Here is an 18120-nt window from a genome sequence, read left to right on the forward strand (position 1 = left end):
AAAATAAAAATAGGGATACAACAAAAAGACATCTTCAGAAGCATCTGTAAGCAATGAGACACTGAGGAAAATTTCCCAAGAAGGGGTAGTATTTTTCACGACAGTTCGGTCACTCAGCTCTTTTTTAGAAGTGAACCTTTTGGAAGAAGGAGCAGCTGAAGGCAGGCTCCCTGGGATGGGAAGTTTTGCACATCCTAAGAAATCTGTATTATTCAAATCATAGAAACAGCTGACAAGCAGAGTAACTCGGGCAGCCATCTGGAATTCATTTACACTGGTTGCACCAGGACCATCTCTTTCAAAGTAACATTCCCATCAAGGAAGCCAGAATATCACAGGGCTGTTTTTACCTTAGTAAGAAACACCCTAGCTGTCAGCCCTCCTGAGTGAACCGGGCAGAGACACAACAAGATGAGCTAAATGAATAAAATCTGGAAAGACTGATAGCACCAACTTCCCACCCTCCAACTTAATTGCCTGCTCCATTGGGCGGATCCTCCCTCTGGCTGTTAGGTCCATTGGGCGGATCCTCCCTCTGGCTGTTAGGTCACTGGGGCGCCTGGCCCTCTTCTCCCTTTCCCTCAAGGTCACCTATGGATTCCATCACACCAGCAGAACAGGGCCGGATGCAAAAAAATTGAGGGGCCCAAAGAACCACATGGTAACTGCCTCAAAATCAAGCCCTCACGGTGAATAGTTTTACTTAATGGATAAAATAAAAGGGCAAGTCAGCTGCTAAGCCGTGCCCTTACCTGCACCAAGGCATCATCTCCCAGCAGTGAGCAGGACAAGGTGGGTGTGGTACCAAGGAACCCCGAGTCAGTCACCTCCTCCACGGTTTCTCCAATAGACAGGACTAGGGTGGCGTTCACAAAAGACACAATGATGTAAGCATCAAATTCATCTGGTGAGAGAAGAGGAAGGGGAAGATTAGAGGGAGGTCTGTGGCCCACAGAAGCTCCTACAGCATCTCTGATCATTGCCGTAAGGCACCCAGGGGAAAAACGTTCAGCCTCCAGGAAGCCAGGGCTAATTTTGGGGAAACCAAATTTAACATCACGTAAAAAATATCAGAAGCCTCAGGTGATGCATTCATTTCTGGTATGAACCTTAAGAATAAGAGCAGTTCTTCATCTGAACCCAGGAGATGCAAAAGTCCAGAGCTGAATTCTGAAAGCAGTCACACGACGTGGTGTGATCAATCTGCAAAACCAGCAGGCTGATTAAGAAACACAGAGCTGGAAGGAGGCGTGGAGGCCACTGGTCCAAACGTTGGCCTCCCAGGCAGAGGGCTCTCTGGCTTCTGCTTGAACACCACCAATGAAGAGAAGGGTCCTTGGTTCTACTCTCAAGCTTCTGTTAAGCTGCTTCTTAATAATCAACAGACAGAGCAGAATGCTTCTCTGCAATTGATTCTTCAACGGAAACTACTATGATTTGCTTCAGTTCTTTGATGCCTCCATAAATGTTCAGTTATAGACCCAAGTGTTTGGGTGCGATAGGCAGGACTGTGAGAATGCACAAAAGATTCAAAAAAACCCCACAGCTCCCGTGCTTCATATGCCTGAATAATGCAGGCTATCTTACGATACGTTAAGGCAGGCCAATCACGATAATGCCAGGGATATTCTATTAAACTAATCAAAGCATCAGATCTGATGTTCTGGGGCAGGGGTTCCCAACCAGGGATGCTTGCACCCCCTGGGGGTGCGAGACAATATTCCAGGGGGTGCGAAAACTTGGGTTTTCAAAATTATAGTATAGTGTATGCATAAGTTGTTGCCATTATTTCAAACTTTTGTAAGGGGTGCAAGAATATATCAGAAGCATCCTAGGGGTGCAGGGTACAGAAAAGGTTGGGAACCACTGCTCTAAGGCCCACGTGAGCAATCCCAAACAAAGGCCAACGTCCAAGACCAGGTTATCACAGAGCTTGTCGGAAAATGAATCCTGTCTTGCAAAGCTGCAGGCAAGGTGGCTGTCGCCTGGGTTGAAAAGGGTCACATAGGTGCCAGGTGCAGGGCTGATGTCACAAGAAACCGAGGGCACATTCTTTAGACAACCAGAGCAGAGAAGCAGCTGTTGCTTTCTCCAAAGGGTTAGTAGGGTCACTGTGGAAACTGTGAAAGTCCTCCAAAGTCCCCTGAAGAATGAGGCAAGTGAAAGTCAACCAGCAGGTCAACGTATCAACCAAGTGAAAGTCAACCAGCAGGTCATTCACAAACCGTTTTCCACCCTGAGGCCAAGAATGAAATGGAAAATCTGTCCTAATCAAACATCAAAATTCAGGGATGAGGGAGCACGTCATGACCAAACAAAAAACAACAAGAGTATTCGTGATAAGAGGACATGCAACTGTGAATCTAACCAGTGTCTTCTTAATATGTTTATTCGATCTATATTAAGCTTCAACATGATCTCTGGGCCAGAATCGGATCACGCTGGTCCCTCAGAGGGGAGAGATGGGTGTCACATTCCCAAATGAACCTCTGACCCTGCAGACAAATAAAAAACCCAGGTGTGGAACTTTGTAGGAGAAAAGAGAAGGTAGTCCTCTCTTCACTGTATAAGGGGCTAAGTGACCTTGGAAGGCTCAGACCATAGTTTGATTGAAACACGGGCTGGAAGTGGCAGGAATCCTCTACAGAGATGCAGTGCTCTGCAGTCATGTGACTGTGGTTTTTGCTGGTTTCTGGGGGGAAAAAAACCACAGATTGGTTTAACAACCATGTGATTTGCTTAATCACTGTGATCATTTGCTTTACAACAGTCATAAAAATGATTGTAAAATCAGGTCATATGGAAATTCCAGGCTCAACTGCAGTTGTTAAATGAAGACTACCTGTATGCAACTTTAACGCCACTCAGGTGATCTAGTGACAACCAAAAAAACTTTCTGATAGCATAAATCTCCCCCCCCCCAAGAACAAACTGTTTAGAAACGCTATTAATAAGACTGTCAGAATTCTCAGCAAAAAGTAGAAAATCCCATTACACAAAATGTGTTAACACCAACTTCTGACATTGCTTTGAACAGCCAGCTGTGGTCCCTTCTCAGACTAAATAACTAAAAGAGCCACGGAACTTTTGAAAGGAGTCCCACTCGCATGAATCGGCCCCAAAGATTCCTTTTAGTACAACTGGAAAATACATTCCAAATGCAGAAGGCCAGAGTATCCCAAGACTCCCCCAGAGATCAGCAGGGGAACAACAGAAGTCTCTAACCAGCAAGACCACCGCAGTCCATCACGCCTTGCCCAGGAGCATCCCCCTCCCCCGTTATTTCACTGAAAGACCCTGGGGGGGGGCTCAGCTGGACTTTCTGGCGCAGTGGCACGGACCAGCTCCAGCCTCCTCAATTTGGGGATGTCTCTAGCTAGTCTGAAGTCATCTTCCCTGCCCCCCCCTCCCCTCCCCACAAACAGAAAACAGCTTTAATCTTTCCAGATCTCACTGAAGAACAGAATGACAAGAGCTGGAAGGGACCTTGGGGGTCATTGCTAACATTTCATTTATCTTTCATGTTAAGATGATCTATGTAGTGACTAATATGATAACTCTGTATCTATTCATCCTTGTTCATTCTGTAGTTCTTCTAATGCTAGAACTCGGCAGGAAAAAAGCAGCTCCATTTAATTTTAAGCTGTCAGCAAGAATCTGCATCAGCTTCCATGGACCCTGCTCAGTCAAGAATTAAAGCTCAGCATACTGCTTCTCATTTGCTGGTCATTATGCCAAAACTTGAAGAACCAACAGTTTCGAGAATCAGACTTCTAACATGTTGCAGGCTGATGGTCCTGATATGCCCATTCCTGAAACGAGTGGTTAGGGAAAATGAGAAGTAAGAGTTCACACAAGAGTTCAGCCCTAGTTCAAGTTCTAGGTATCACCCGAAGCGAAGAGTGCTCACACCTGGCATTCTGTCTTACTGATGTCAATAGGATCTACGTGACTGCAAACTGTCCATATGGGGGCCGGAACACGAGAGCCCATCTTCTCATTCTTGGCTTTGGAGAAAGGACTGAACAGCAGGGTTAACACCACAGACAGACATCTGAACTTTCTCTGCACTGAAGCAAAGCAGGAGGCAATTCCAGAGGCAGGGACAGCTGAGTTTTAGATTTGCAGAGATGCTCGTCAACAGGTAAAGCGTGCGAGTGGGAAAAAAGTGCAGGTACCTGGTACAAGCACTAGGGCAGCCCAACCTGGCTTCACTAAAAGGAAACAATAAAGGTGTGAAGGACGCTGTCAAGAAGAGCCTTCTTGTGGGTAAATACCGCACACGCGGGGGAAATCAAAAGGAGGCCCACAAAGTGATGATTCTGTAGTGAGCGATGGCAGCCATGGAAATACTGGAGCTGGATCCAGCTAGCCTGCTTTCTCTGGATGTGTGGATTTCAATTTCTGGAATTCTCAGCAATAGGATTGCCAGCTGAGGAACTCTAAAACTAGAAGCTGTGGGACGCTGTTGTACCTAAGTATTAGGTTAGAAGTTATCTAACACGCTACATACAGTGACTGTAGAGAATAAGAGCTCTAACTATCTTGTGCATGAATTCCAGAATTTGGGTGCGTTTTAAGATTTGGTAACCATCCTGAATACAGATCTATCAAGATTCCCAGGTTTTATGGAATATGGAAATGAATACATATTCTATCTATTAGACTAGCTTAGGAGACCCTAAGTATACTTGGAAGCACACGGGGAGCCTGCGCAAGATACATTATCTCAGCCACAGGACTATAAACAAGTTCTAGATACGTGAGAGAAAAATAGTTTTGCTGTGCAGCTACAGTACAGCTTCCAGTACAGAGAAGGCAGGATCTTAGAAGGAGGCCCATCTTATCCCAAGAGTCCAAAGGATTGATGCCTTCAGCCACAAAGGCCAAAGACCGAATGCCTCAAAGCTGTCCCACCACTACCCAAACAGCACCACATATCCTGTAGCTGTAAGTACACACCTGTGGGAGGAGATCAGCACCTCCACTGCCAGCCACCTGTGGAAGAAAACAGAAGGCTTGGTATTGGTAGTATCATAACCACATACCAGCCAAAGTTAGCATTTGTCTGGAGTTACGTAGACACCACAAAAGAGAGAATGAAGAACTTCAGATGCAAAAACCAGAGGAAAACAGGATTACCACAGCACAACCGTCCCAGCTCTGGGTTACTAGCACGTGCCAGGGTAAACCACGGAGAATTAGGTAAGCCATTGGGTGATACATTCAGGAAAAGTAGCATTAGCAGAACCCAGTACTGGCCCAGCAGAGGTTCCATCGCAGGAGCCTCTTAGCAAATGGGCTCCAGCATTTGGGAGCAACGAGTCTGCCTTCACCCTCAACACCTGGATGGTGTTTCCAACATCTTCCTGGGAAAAACTTTGTACCTGTAGTCCTCACTCAACCATCATAACTGAACCTGGAATTTCCACTGTAAGTCATTGCAGCTGTTAAGTGGGCTGCCACATGACTTATCTCAATTTTACAACCATTTTTACAATGGTTATAAAGTGAGTCATGGTGATTATTAAGTGAATCCATTCTCCCAAATGAGCATTTTTTTGCCAGAAGCTGGCAAAAAAATAGCACAAGTCACACAATCACAGGATGCTGCAACTGGTCATGAATATGAGCCAATTGCCAAGCATCCTAAGGGTGACCTCATGACTGGGGGGGGGAGCAGTCACAGCTTCAGTGATGGGTTGAAAGTAACTTGGGGGGGAGGAATTGTAACTTCAAATGGTCATTAAGTGACTGGTCATTAAGGGAGGAGAATCTGTAGTTCTTGCTCAGTTGCAGTGACCATGCTACAAATTCCAAGAGCAAAAAGGGATCCCAAGGAGGCCCGCACAGAGCTGCACTCATTTGGTTCTGCTTAACTGGCATCTAAAAGCAGATAGAAGCTACTTTATGCCCCAAAAATCTGCAAACTGGTCCAGGAGCACTCTAGGCATTTTGGCTCGTTGGGTCTGAGTTGCTACAGAGCGTCCCCAGCCAGGAATCCATGGAGGGATGGAGAAGAAACTAACTCCGTGTCACTTTCACCACTACCAAGGACACAGAAGACGCAGAGGTGAGCCTGCAAGGGTACTCAGTCTCACCCCCTCCGATTCTGGGCCCTTCGTGCTTCGGCTGTTGCAACTCCTTAGCAAACCTGAGTCGGTGGCTGGGCTGAGGCCACACAGGAGGGATCTCATTCAAGATTCATTTGACAGGCTCTGAAGAGCAGAGACTGACCAGCAATAAGATGGAACTGCCCACCAAATTGTGGGAAAATCCCTCCGAGCTGCCAAGAATTCTACTTTCAGATAAGTGGTTATTATACACATCTTTCAAACACACAGAGAAACCAAATGGATCCATCAGATGCCTGGGTAGAGTGCCTTAAAAGGTCCTCTGAAGAGATTTGGAGTGGCAATGATTTACTGTTTGACCAGTAAGTGATCTGTCCATTGGAAATGACAGGTGTCGGTGTGCCTTCCATATCCAGTTAATATCTCCTTTGCTGTAAAATAAATACCAGTTCAAGAGTGGGCCCACATACATGTTTAACAGGCACAACTACATATGCAAGATCATGTTCATCAGAGTCACAAACCTGCCAAAGTTCCCCTTGCTCAGTATGAAAGTTGTTGTCACCCCAGACAATAAACCTCAGACTCCACCCCACCCCCCCCACCCGCAAGATGAAGTTAAGCACTGAGGAAGGGGCACTGCCAGGGACCTGGGCAACCGGCATGTCAGCAGAGATAAAGCTTGTCTCTACAGCCCCATCTCACATGCAGGCACTGCCAACTGGCAATCTCTGAAACAGGCCTCAGGTCACCTAATCATGGGCACCAAGGCCATGACATTATGAGGGATGAGCCACGGTGTTGCGGTGATTAGGATGCAGTACTGCAGGCTACTTCTGCTGACTGCTGGCTGCCTGCAGCTTGTCAGTTCGATTCTCACCAGCTCAAGGCTGAGTCAGCCTTCCATGAGGATCCAGATTGTTGGGGGCAAGATGCTGACTCTGTAAACCGCTTAGAGAGGGCTGTAAAGCACTGTGAAGTGGTATATAAGTGATATTGCTGTTGCTATTATGAGTGCAGCAGGACCTGAACCCTAGGAGGACAGTGTTCTGAAAGAACATTACTGCCCAAACTGTGTAATGCTGTGGACCAGGGCTGTGTGTCCTGGCTGCCTACCTCTGCATCTGTCTGGAAAACCCTGGCAGAGAGCCGGGGGGGGGCGCGGGGGGGGGCGCTACAGGGTCCATGTGTCTCATCAGGTTGTCAGCATGTGAGTGACCTGGAAATGGGCATGATGCTTCTTCAGTCCAGTTTATCCAGCTGCTTCCACCAGCTTTTCTTCAGGTACCCCCCCCTGGCAACCTAAATTGGCTCTTCCTTGTTCTGCAGCTACTCAGTCTGAAATGGTGGGCACCAACTAAACGGCACTCCCCCAATGGATCTAGAAGGCGTATGCAATGGAACTCACTTCTCACATTTCCTGAAAGCAGTGAAAACAACAATAAGAGTAGCAGTCCAGTGCCAACTCTTGATGGGGCAGGCCGGTATGAATTATAGATTTTTCCCTGTTCCTTGTTGTTTGTATGCCACCTATCAACAGTAAACTCAGCCTGTCACCATCCAGCAATCCTCAAACCTCTCAAAAATTTACTACACGCTTATTCTATTACTTGTGCAGCCTCATTACATGTGACACTGCAAAAACATCCAGGCATACACAAATAAACATCTTTCCACCCTCCGAATCACCACTGAGTCTGACACCATCTTAAATGAACTATTTGAAACATAAAACATCTCTGAGCTAGCTGAACCCCCACCCCTTTCATAGCAAGTTCCTGTCAAGGGAACCCACCAGAGAATTCCACAGACAGCAAAGCAGAAGGCAGAGCACACTGAGAGCCATTCCACCACCCTGGTTCAAACTTGCATCCTGCCAAAACTAGAAACAGTGCTGTTCAAGGGAGACGCGTGTTCCCCATCAACAATCCCACGGCAGCACCCCACAGTATAGCTTCAAGTTCCAAATGCACTCATACACAGCCCCATATAAACACGCTACGGTAACCCAAACAGTAACCCAAACAATTAAGGCCTGCATCGTACTGGTCAAATCTGGCATCTGCATTCGGTGTACTAACACTAGCCAGGAAGACAAAATCTGGCCATTCCCCAACTCTGGTGGACATTCAGATTCTAGGAACTCACCAAACTAAAATGTTAGGGGGGGTGTAATCCATCCAATGTAATTTAACCACCTATTGTCTGATCTAACTTGCAACTACCAGGAATCCTTCAGTCTTGTTTGAAGCGATTTTCAGTTCTGATTGACTGAACACCCCAGGTTAATATCCCATTAAACAACCACCTTGAACTGCAGCAGAAGAGGACGACGGAACTGGGCTTTGTCAAGAACCTGGTTTCCCAATCTCCTCCTGCTAGGCAAGCCACCCCAGCAGCTTCGTTTAAATAGCAAGAGGGCACAAGAGGAAGCTATGAGGTATATTATGGTCACAACTAGAGGCATTCAAAATGCTTTGAGATGAAACATTTTGCACACAACCAGTCCCAGTATATAAGAGGAGGCGACAGTTTTTTTTCTGGAGCTGCCCCTCTAACAGACGACCCAGTCTGGGCCAATCTGCTCTGATTCTTGGCACTGATCGCCAAGATGAATGGATGACTAAAGCGAGGTCTGGAACCAGATCGGACGAGGAAAATGATCTGAATCCATTTCAAACACTGGAAGCTGGGAAGTCACCACCATCTCTGTCTAAAAGTAAAACGCTCGGCCAGAAATTATTTGGTAAGGCTACTTGCAGAACACAACTAAATTCACCCAATGCCTATCCTGACCACTTCATTATCAGCCAAGACCCTGTAACGAGTGTTACAAGAACATCTCAAGGGAGAAACCTGCAAAGTCCACAAAGGCCACGGCCACCAGAGCAATCTGCAGGAACTAGAAAAGCAGAGCAAGGACATCCATCCACACCAAAGGAGCCTCGTGAGCCAATTCCAGGGAGTGCAGGGAAGGACAGAAGCAGCTGAGGAGGGAGGGAAAATGACTAAGAGGGCCCCTCAAATACCCCCCATGGTACAGATAATGCTGCCTCCAGGACACAGGCGCCCCAGGAGCCGCAGGTTAGACCTACCAATCTTGTAATAGTCACAGACTACTCAAAAGGCTGCAAGCTGTGCTGCAACGCAGAGTGCTGGGGAAAGAGTTGCATCTCGCCTTAGGACGTCCTTAGGACGCTACACCAGCCTAGATGCCTCAACCTGAGCCGGGCTCCTTCCCAGCTCTCTCCACACGCAACAACTCTTCCTACCTTCAATGTGTCTCCTCACTGTCCACACGGCATTGGGATTACCGGGCAACTCCGAGACTGCCATTTCAGACACCTAGCAAGATACAGAACAGCAGCTTAGATGTGAAGATTTGTGAAAATGAGGTAGCCGTGGAGGCTGATAGCAAACACAACAGAATTGGGGTGATACAAGCCCTTCTTCCTTTCTATACAATTAAATCCCAGACACACAAAAAGCTTTGGAAAAAAAACTGGAAAAAAATCTCAGGACTTTTTTTTGGGGGGGGGGAGAAGAGGCATTTTTATCCAACATCTTAACAAGAGAAAGGTGGATTGGCCCGTTTTACTCCTTTACAGGAACAGTGATTCGCAGCCTAGCACATTAACAAAAACATGGAGGAAACAAACAAAGCACTTTGGTCAATCAGCACACACTGAAGCAAAGAACCGTTCTCAGCTTTGGGCTCAGGCTTTCAGATGGGGCTCCACACTCATTCAGGCTTCTTACCTCAAGGCCGTGCCTCAGGACCCTCAGAGACGAACGAGGCCCCCTTCCGCACGCCGCATACAACTGAGGGGTATCTTCGTTTGCAAGATCAGCAATCTACACAGAAATTCAAAAATCGGTAATAAGAAACCAAAACACCCTCTGAGGTCTGCTTCTGCTTCTCTCTCAAAGCAGGAAGGCAAAGGCTGTCACCATCTGATGTGACTGGAATGTAAACCTGGAGAATTTAGCAGTAAAACGAGCAACAAACAGCAGGACTTAACTGTAAAATATCACAATCACCAGGCCATTTATCTGTCAGGCAAATCCGAGCATCCTGACTTCAAGCAGATTACAGCATTTGCCAAAGGGCCCCTTTCTGTCAGGAAGTGCTTTTTATACTTTGCTCGCTCACCTGAATGAAGGCCAAAGGAAGTTTCCTGCCATCATGGCCATGGGTATAAAAATGATTTTCTCTTTATTCTCATATCTCAACCATTTTTCCAAAGTATTTTACAAGCACCTTGAACCTTGTCAGAGTCAAGACTGATGCCCATTTACTCCTGGCCCGTTCCTGAAAGCCCTCGTTTTCAAGGTGCATCTCTAGCACTCTTGATAAGCGGACAAAAATGTTAAATGTAATCTGAACAATTTGACTGACTGTGTGCAATCAATCCTTCAAGTGACTCTGCTACTGCAGAGGGGGCACTTGGGGAGAGGAGTTCCTGGGAGTAGAGGGATCTCTTTGCCAGGGCCAGGAGCATCAGTGGATGTGTGCCAGCCCAGGGTCCTTGGGGAGGATGCTTCATGTGTGGACCCTGTGACTGAGAAGGCCCCTCTTGCTTCATTCTAGAGCAAGAGTGCTAGAGATGCACCTCGGAACTGAGGGCTTTCTGGAACAGGCCGGGAGTAAATGGTGTCTGCCCACCCAGCTAAATCTTGTAGGATTCCTTTGACTAAACAGTGCCATCTGCTCATACCCCAGAAGTGTGCCTTTTCTTTTATAACCCCTGCCCTCTAAAGTGAGGGTCTCTCTGAAATTGTGGAAAATAATCAATTTTATTTGCCAAATAAAATGGCTAATTATTGCAAGAATATCCTGGGAATAAACTGAAAGGAACTGTTCCTTAACAGTCATATTGCTACAATTTCTCTGAAAGTAGCGATTCCTATCTTACTGTTTTAATGGTGAAGTTTAAAACTACTATTATACTGAAGGGGAGGAGTTGGGTATTGTCACAATGAACACTGATGACAAAAAAACCAACGCTAAACTGTCACACAGCTTATGGACCCCTCAAGTCCTAACACAAAAGGCTGGTCTGCCAGCAGCAGGCAGGCAGAAATACATAAAATATGGAATTATTCATCTTGAATGTGAAAACCATTTGATTCCCCAAGTGAGGAACAGAGCAGTAGCTCCAGGTGCAAATTTCCCTGGAGCAAAAGCAGCAGACAGGCTGGCCTGCTCTGCACGCCTAATCTACGCTGGGGCCTACCAGCTCCTGCCACAGCAAACTTGGCACCACCCGCAAAAGCACCCCCGCTTGCAGAAGGCTAGGGTGAGCGAAGATCCATGTGGAAGAGCAACTTACCTGGCAGGACAAAATCGGAGAGAGACTGTCCAGCTCATCCACCAACACCAGGTTTTTAAGAGGCCGGGGCTGGAAGAAGAAGGTGTCCCCCTCCTCCAGAGGCATTGCAGAGGAGAACTCGGGCTCATCGTCATCATCTCCGAGGTGGGCAATCTGGTAGAGGTAGCTGCGACAGAAGAGGGACAGGAGGGGCACCGCCTTATGCCAGGCAACCAAAGGAACTTCGCGTCCAACAAGACGAAAGAGCGAGGCTCCTGCATTGCCTTTCTCTGCAGACTGCCTTTCCATGCCTGAATGACCTCCAGATATGGAGAAGGCAGGGCTGGATGCCAACCAGAAGCCCTTCCAGGCACACCTCTTGCTTTGAAAGGGAAAGTGAAGATCTTACTTACTGGTTTCCAAACTCGGAAGCCACAAAAAGGAAGCCCGTCTTCAGCACACACATGGCTGCAGCCACAGGAACAGTATCGAAGTACTTCAGCCGAATTTCTGTGACCTGAAGCCAGCAAAAAAGCATTTCTGCATGAGACAATCCTGGTGGTTTCAGGTCTCTCTTTCTTTCGAACTACATGTGCTCAGACTTACCATATCCTCATCAGTCTCCAAGGTGATTTTAAAAATATCACCCTGCTCTGTTTGAGCTAAGAAAAAAAACATAGACTTGGTCTTGTGGGTAGCAGAGCAGACAAAGATCATGCCTCTCTCAGGGTCGTCCAAGTCATTCTGTCAAATAAAGAGGACCAGGTTAGGGGTCGAAGTACGAAGGCTGGCCTCGAAGGGCCAAAGCCAGCTGTTTAAGAGCACCAAAGAGCCTCTGTCTGCATCTCTGCTGAAAAGCCTATAATTGACTAGAGGAAAAAGGGCTAGGAACTGTCCTTGACGAAGAGCCCCTTATCCGTTCCAAAGAGACGTGATCCCTTCAGGCTCCACAAAGGCTTTACGCAACAACGCTCTCCGATCAGCTCTCTTCCCGGACAGCTTCACGGATAGCTTTCCATGTTCTCTTTATCAGCCTTGTTCATCCTTACAGGGAGACTTGAGGGATTCAACACCTGTTAGCATGATAAAGACTCAGAAGGCAGATGTCAACAATGCCAAGATTTTCTATTTTTTTCCTTGTTTGGGGAGAAATCTGGAGCTTTTATTTAAAAAAACACCTTTATAACTAACTCAAGGCTTAGGCTGGGACCGTAGGTCTTTCCTAGCTATTTCCTGCCATTCTCGTTTTCCTCCAAGGACTGCAGAAATGAGGTCTGGGAATACATTGGGATGGGTTATTTTAGATACTGATGAAATATTTTTTTCAGAAGAATAAAGATCACAAGATACGTACCCTCCTCCTGGGAATTGGACATCGAATATCTGGCTGGTCACCAAAGTTTTTGTAGGTAATGTAGTTTTCAGAGCAAATCAGTACCCCACTCGGACCATCGGAGCCTCCAGGGACTATATAGAACATGGCCATGTTAAAGAACAAAAGGAGCTAAGTTTGTACTTTTTTTTCTTTACATAAAAAGGAAATGTCCTTTCTGGCAACATTATTTAACTTCTGCAAAAAGGATGGAATGGTAAACATTGAAAGGACTATACCCATCCCTTCCAGTGTTCACCTATCATTATGAGGTGAATGATAAGGACGGGGCGATCAGAACCACAGCAAGGAAATGTATAAGTGAAAAGGAAAAGATGCATTCAGAAGCTGGAAAAAGAATTTCTGAAGCAGCTGTTGAGACTTTGAAAAAAAAGTGCAAAGAAGAGCAACTAAGATCATTAAGGGCCTGGAGAAAAATATATATGAAGAATGGTTGCAGGAATTGGGTAGGGTGAGTTTAGAGAAAAAAAGGATTAGGGGTGACATGATAGTCTTCTGATATTCGAGGGGCTGCCACCAAGAAGAGAGGGTCAACTTATTTTCCAAAGCAACAGAAGGCAGGACAAAAAACAATGGATGGAAACTAATCAAGGAGAGAAGCAACCTGGAATTAAGGAGAAACTTCCTAACAGTGAGGACAATTAACTAGGGGAACAGCTTGACGTCAGAAGTTGTGGGTGCTTTATCACCGGAGGTTTTTAATGGATAGCCACCTAACTGAAATGGTATAGGGTCTCCTGCTTGAGCAGGAGTTTGGACTAGAAGACCTCCAAGATTCCTTCCAGGTCTTTTCTGATTGATTGCTTAAGTTTACAGAGTAGAAGATCAATATACAGAAATTGTTTCTTAGAGGATGAAAGAGCACTAAAAAAATTTAAGGATTCTATCGCATGCACAAAACATAGACAAACCTTTCTCCAGGTTTATGAATCCTATGTATGTGCCTTTTCCCTACAAGGGCTGAAAAAGATGTACCTGTTATAAGAAAATTGCCGTGTTCTTCCAATGGTTCGCTGTATTTCCTGACCACATGGTTCAAACCTAAGTCTAACTCATAAAACGTCAAGGTCTGCTGGGTGTTTGCTGCAGCTTCACCAGTGGGGTCATTGTCAGCTTCCTAAGAAAAACAATACCATTTATGCCCCATGTGAAATTTGAGTAGTTTATTCTTTTTAAAAGTATAATGTGACAAGGACTTGTCTAGTGCTGCAAAGCTTCCATAAAAGTCTCTGCAAAGCCCAGCCGTCCAGAGCTGACTCAACGTATCTAGAGCAAGTGTGCCCAGGGGAGCGACCCCATCTGTGCTGCACCACTTCAGCCCAAACAGGCTCAGAAGCCGGATCAGACAGATTCCTCCAGTGCAGGGGCTCCTCCGCTTCTTAGAAATTGCCGTTTCAGACCTGCCCCTTCTGACTCAGGTGTGAAACAGTTATAAATAGCAGTAGCTACACTGAAAGCCTCACCCTCCGCTAGCTCTCCATCCTGCTGAAACAATCTAATGTGGCCCATTATCACAACTGTGTGTGCTGAAGGATTACAGCAGGGTGTGTGTGACATTTTACACTTTACAATGGCCAGAGGTGTCTTGTGGTACATAAAACACCCTTTCCACAGCCACTGTAGCTTTGATCAGTTATTAAATGACCGTTTGTAAGTCAAGAATAGCCTCAGCAGAGATGGATAGCACAGAATCATAGAATCCATGGAAATGGATCCAGACTGCCATTTTCATTTTGCCCACTCTCCTCCCAATAGCTGTCACCACCAAACAGGCACTGGGGTTTTAGAGATTCTCTTTCAAAGACAATGCCAGCACCCCACAATCCCAAGCTAAATACATATGCCCACCAACCTCAAAGTAAAGTCAGTGTTAGCAATTGCACACACTATAAGCACTTCTTGTACATTTATTCCTTGTACTGAAGAACGCATTCGTGTTGCAAGCTTAGGAAAGCAGCAGTTTCACAACAGCAAGCTGACCTAACACAGTTTAGAAATCATTTTAGAGATACTACCTCATAATCCATTTCCAGGCAAGCAAACATTGGATTTTCAAACCCAACATCAACTCCAACCACATGATAAACCAAGGTGTTGGCCTTGTGGGCTTCCAATGGTGAAGAAATGGTGAGCCGCGCAGCAGCGTCTCTGTTCAGAATGTACACAAGCTTCTGCTTCTCAATGGCACCTGCAGGCAAAAAGAGGAAGTGCTGAAAAAGGAAGGTGGGAACCCCTCCGGTTCAGGGTCAAAGCCACTCAGAGCTTGTCCTGCTCAGCCTCTCAAGACTTATCAGGCCAGTTGAACTGGCAGGGCTCAGAGTTGCCACCTCACAGTTGGTCTCCTTGCCCTTCCAATATGATAGATTAGAATACAGAATAACAGAGTTGGAAGGGGGCTTGGGGGGTCTTCCAGTCAATCACCACCCAGACTGCTCCTTTAAATTAATCAGTTTAGTTTTCCACCTAAATCTTGTCCAGTAAATATATGGCTTAAAGCTGACCTGTTTCAATAATCCACAAATTTGTATTAGAGACATATATATAGGAAGCAAAGCTAATGTGGCACTGAAAGAAAAGGTAGTCATATCAGAGGAAGAATGAAAGCTGGTTAGTGCATAGGCTAACTCTATTTGTGCCTTGCCAAGAGACCCATCACTGCTGCTATTATGAACAAGTGGCACACTGGGCAGAAGGAATAACTTTGAGGAACAGGAAGAAAAACCACTACAATACAATGGTCAGACAAAAGTAAATCTGGGCTGAGGAGGTGTCTCAGACAAGTTCGCCCCTAGCTTTAACAAAGGCGGGGGGGGGAGCGTGGCCAGGCTTACAATCTCTCTCTCCCCTCTCATGAGAATTAGGGAGCTTCTTGTCTGGGACACTTACTCAGATTAATATTCTGTTCTGAATACAGATTTTTCTCTGGAAGCAGCTCTTCCTCCTGTTCTTTATTCCTGCAGGTTTATTCTTAACCTATAGTCTACCAGGAACCAAGATTTTTCTCACGAGCCAGGTACTATTAATGCTTACTCATTTGACTTCTCCCATCTAAGTGGAGCATTTCTTACAACTGGACATTTTGTTGAAAAAAGTTCAAGTCTAAAAAAAGAACTTTGAACTTGTCTTCAGAGATGCCATCAATGCCCACCTAACTTTGGAGATTACACATCTGCTGAACATCCCTTCCATCTCATCTAAGTCATTTAGGGAAACGTGAAGAATACTGTGCCCTGGCCACACCGGATACATCTCTCTGTCTTTCTTTCAAGCCAGCGTTCCTTCATACACTGAATCTATTTTTTGTCACCAAAGTATGTTTAAAAGCCAACAAGTTAATTACACCTGATCAGAAATGGATCCAAGTATCTCCATAGCTTATTTCAGAGAAGAGACATGAATTCCTAATCATCATTTCAGGCCAAACTACTCGTATTTCATCTGACTCCATAGAAAATGCCCTTGTGAGCACTAGTATTTGAATGAAAGTGGTGACTCTGCATTCTGTAAGTCAGCTTCATCTTGATTTTGTGTTCAGTTATTTTGGAAAAATGTCTTTCTGTGAAATCCATGAATTCTGACTGGCTGCAATCACCATCTACTATTCCCCCAAATATTATGATGGAGTTTTTGATACTTTTACAAAAATCCAAGCAAGCCCCACAAGCAAAAACATTAAAGCCTCTGATCAAAACCCTTACTGGCCATTTTCATATAATACAAGCCTTACAGAATAAACCACCATCAGCTGAGGCCAGACAACATGCTAAAGCATAAACCATAAATTCATAAAAACATGCAACTCACAGTCAAATCATTGCCACACATAAGCACAATAACACAGATATGGACACCAGACATGAATGGTATGTATCATCCAATATTTGCATTTGGAATACATTTGTTTAACCATTCTCCCCAACTGCCATTCACATACAACTTACTGATCATGACAGCCCGCCCTTTAGGATCCACAGCTAAGTATTGTCCAGGAACAATTCTGCGGCAACCACTTTTGCCAAAGGTTTCCTGATGAATTTTCTCAAACACGTTTTTGGAAGGCTGGTACTCCAGGATGACAATACGGCCTGAATCGCTGCCCACCACGATGTAATCCTTGGTCCCACCAGTCAATCTGAAGGCCATGAGGGAGCGAATGATACCAAAAACTTCCACTGTCAACAAGGTATGAACCTTTCCAGTGTTTGGATCAGGACGAAGCAATTCCAAGATTTTCCCTCGGGAAACAACAATTTCTTGCTGTTTAGTACCTGCAAAATGATTAGCAACACAGGATGATTAAAGCCCCCCACATCTTTGCAGTTACCTTTGGTGCACCAGTTGCAAGTCTACATAAAGTAAGATGTATCAGCATTGAAAATGCATGCCTTGATCACCCCCTACTAAGTTATTGTAATACTCATTACTTGGGGTTGCCTTTGGAGAAGACCTGGCACTTACAACAGGTTCAGAATGGAGTAATGAAACTACTCTTGGATCCATCCTACCATTGAAGCGTAACACCTCTTCTGTCTTGTTTACCAATAGGCTTCCAAAGACAACTCAAAATACATTAGGCATTGCCCTAGCATGGCAGAATCTGTTCAATTAGTAAGAATATCTTGAAAAGACCTACTACGGCCTACTAAGAGGCCTTTAGGAGGCGTTTAGGAGAATATGAGCCAGGTAACAGAGCTTTTCTGTTGTGCCTACCCCCCCCACTTGGAATTCTTTAACCATGCTTGTGGCATTTGAAAAGCCTCAATTCAAACCCAGTTTTTAACTCTAGTTGATAGCTAATGGCATCCTTCTTAGGGGAGGTTGTCAGAGTTCGTATCATTATGCCATACCTGTTTTTTGCTTTCTATCCTTTGGAACTATACACAAACAAAAAGTGCTAACCCCTGCATATAGCCTTCGATCAGAGTGAAGATTACCTGAAAAATTTCCGTGGATGGCATAGCTGATGCCAGTGGCCCGTTGAAGAGTTAAGTTGTACAGGAACATGGTGCCGGTTGATGTCACTTCCCTTCAGCCCACCAGCTAGAAAAGGGGTTAAACAATGAATCCCCTAAGTATTTGGTGCTTCACAGAACATCTGCAAGTCCCAAATGTCCAATAAAAATATTGCGACTCAGTTAATAAAAGGAAGAGGGCAGAAAACGCTTCCCTGGCGCGTTAATGCGCCCGGCCCGAGATGGAACAGAAAGAGACCCGCGCGGTCTCGCATACAACGCAGCTCATCCCACGCCAGGGCCAAACGTGACAACGGGCAGGGCGTTTGGGGCCGCCGCCCGGCCTGGCACCCGCGTCGCAGCCCCACGGCGGAAAGCGCCGGACCTAC

General features: G+C 45.7%; 1 protein-coding gene and 1 non-coding gene across 3 annotated transcripts in view; both read right to left on the bottom strand.

The window, feature by feature from the left end:
• SF3B3 (splicing factor 3b subunit 3) overlaps nt 1-18120 on the bottom strand; it is a 32189-nt gene that overhangs the window by 13874 nt on the left and 195 nt on the right. For both annotated transcript variants that reach the window (XM_039353581.1, XM_039353580.1), the window contains exons 2-12: nt 17714-17819; nt 16721-17047; nt 14795-14967; nt 13755-13896; nt 12741-12853; nt 11993-12130; nt 11800-11903; nt 11408-11573; nt 9834-9929; nt 9347-9419; nt 753-904 (exon numbers count right to left, since the gene is read on the bottom strand). In XM_039353581.1, coding sequence (XP_039209515.1) covers nt 753-904; nt 9347-9419; nt 9834-9929; nt 11408-11573; nt 11800-11903; nt 11993-12130; nt 12741-12853; nt 13755-13896; nt 14795-14967; nt 16721-17047; nt 17714-17783 — 1554 coding nt within the window. In that variant the 5' untranslated portion in view covers nt 17784-17819. The remainder of the gene's footprint in view (nt 1-752; nt 905-9346; nt 9420-9833; nt 9930-11407; nt 11574-11799; nt 11904-11992; nt 12131-12740; nt 12854-13754; nt 13897-14794; nt 14968-16720; nt 17048-17713; nt 17820-18120) is intronic.
• On the bottom strand, nt 16118-16200 carry LOC120312737. The gene has a single exon (XR_005557949.1). It is a non-coding gene; the product is annotated as a small nucleolar RNA SNORD111 (small nucleolar RNA).

Source organism: Crotalus tigris, unplaced genomic scaffold (genome assembly GCF_016545835.1).
Source record: "Crotalus tigris isolate CLP2741 ecotype Arizona unplaced genomic scaffold, ASM1654583v1 scf7180000018525.42219311030:4301911, whole genome shotgun sequence".
NCBI lineage: Eukaryota > Metazoa > Chordata > Lepidosauria > Squamata > Viperidae > Crotalus > Crotalus tigris.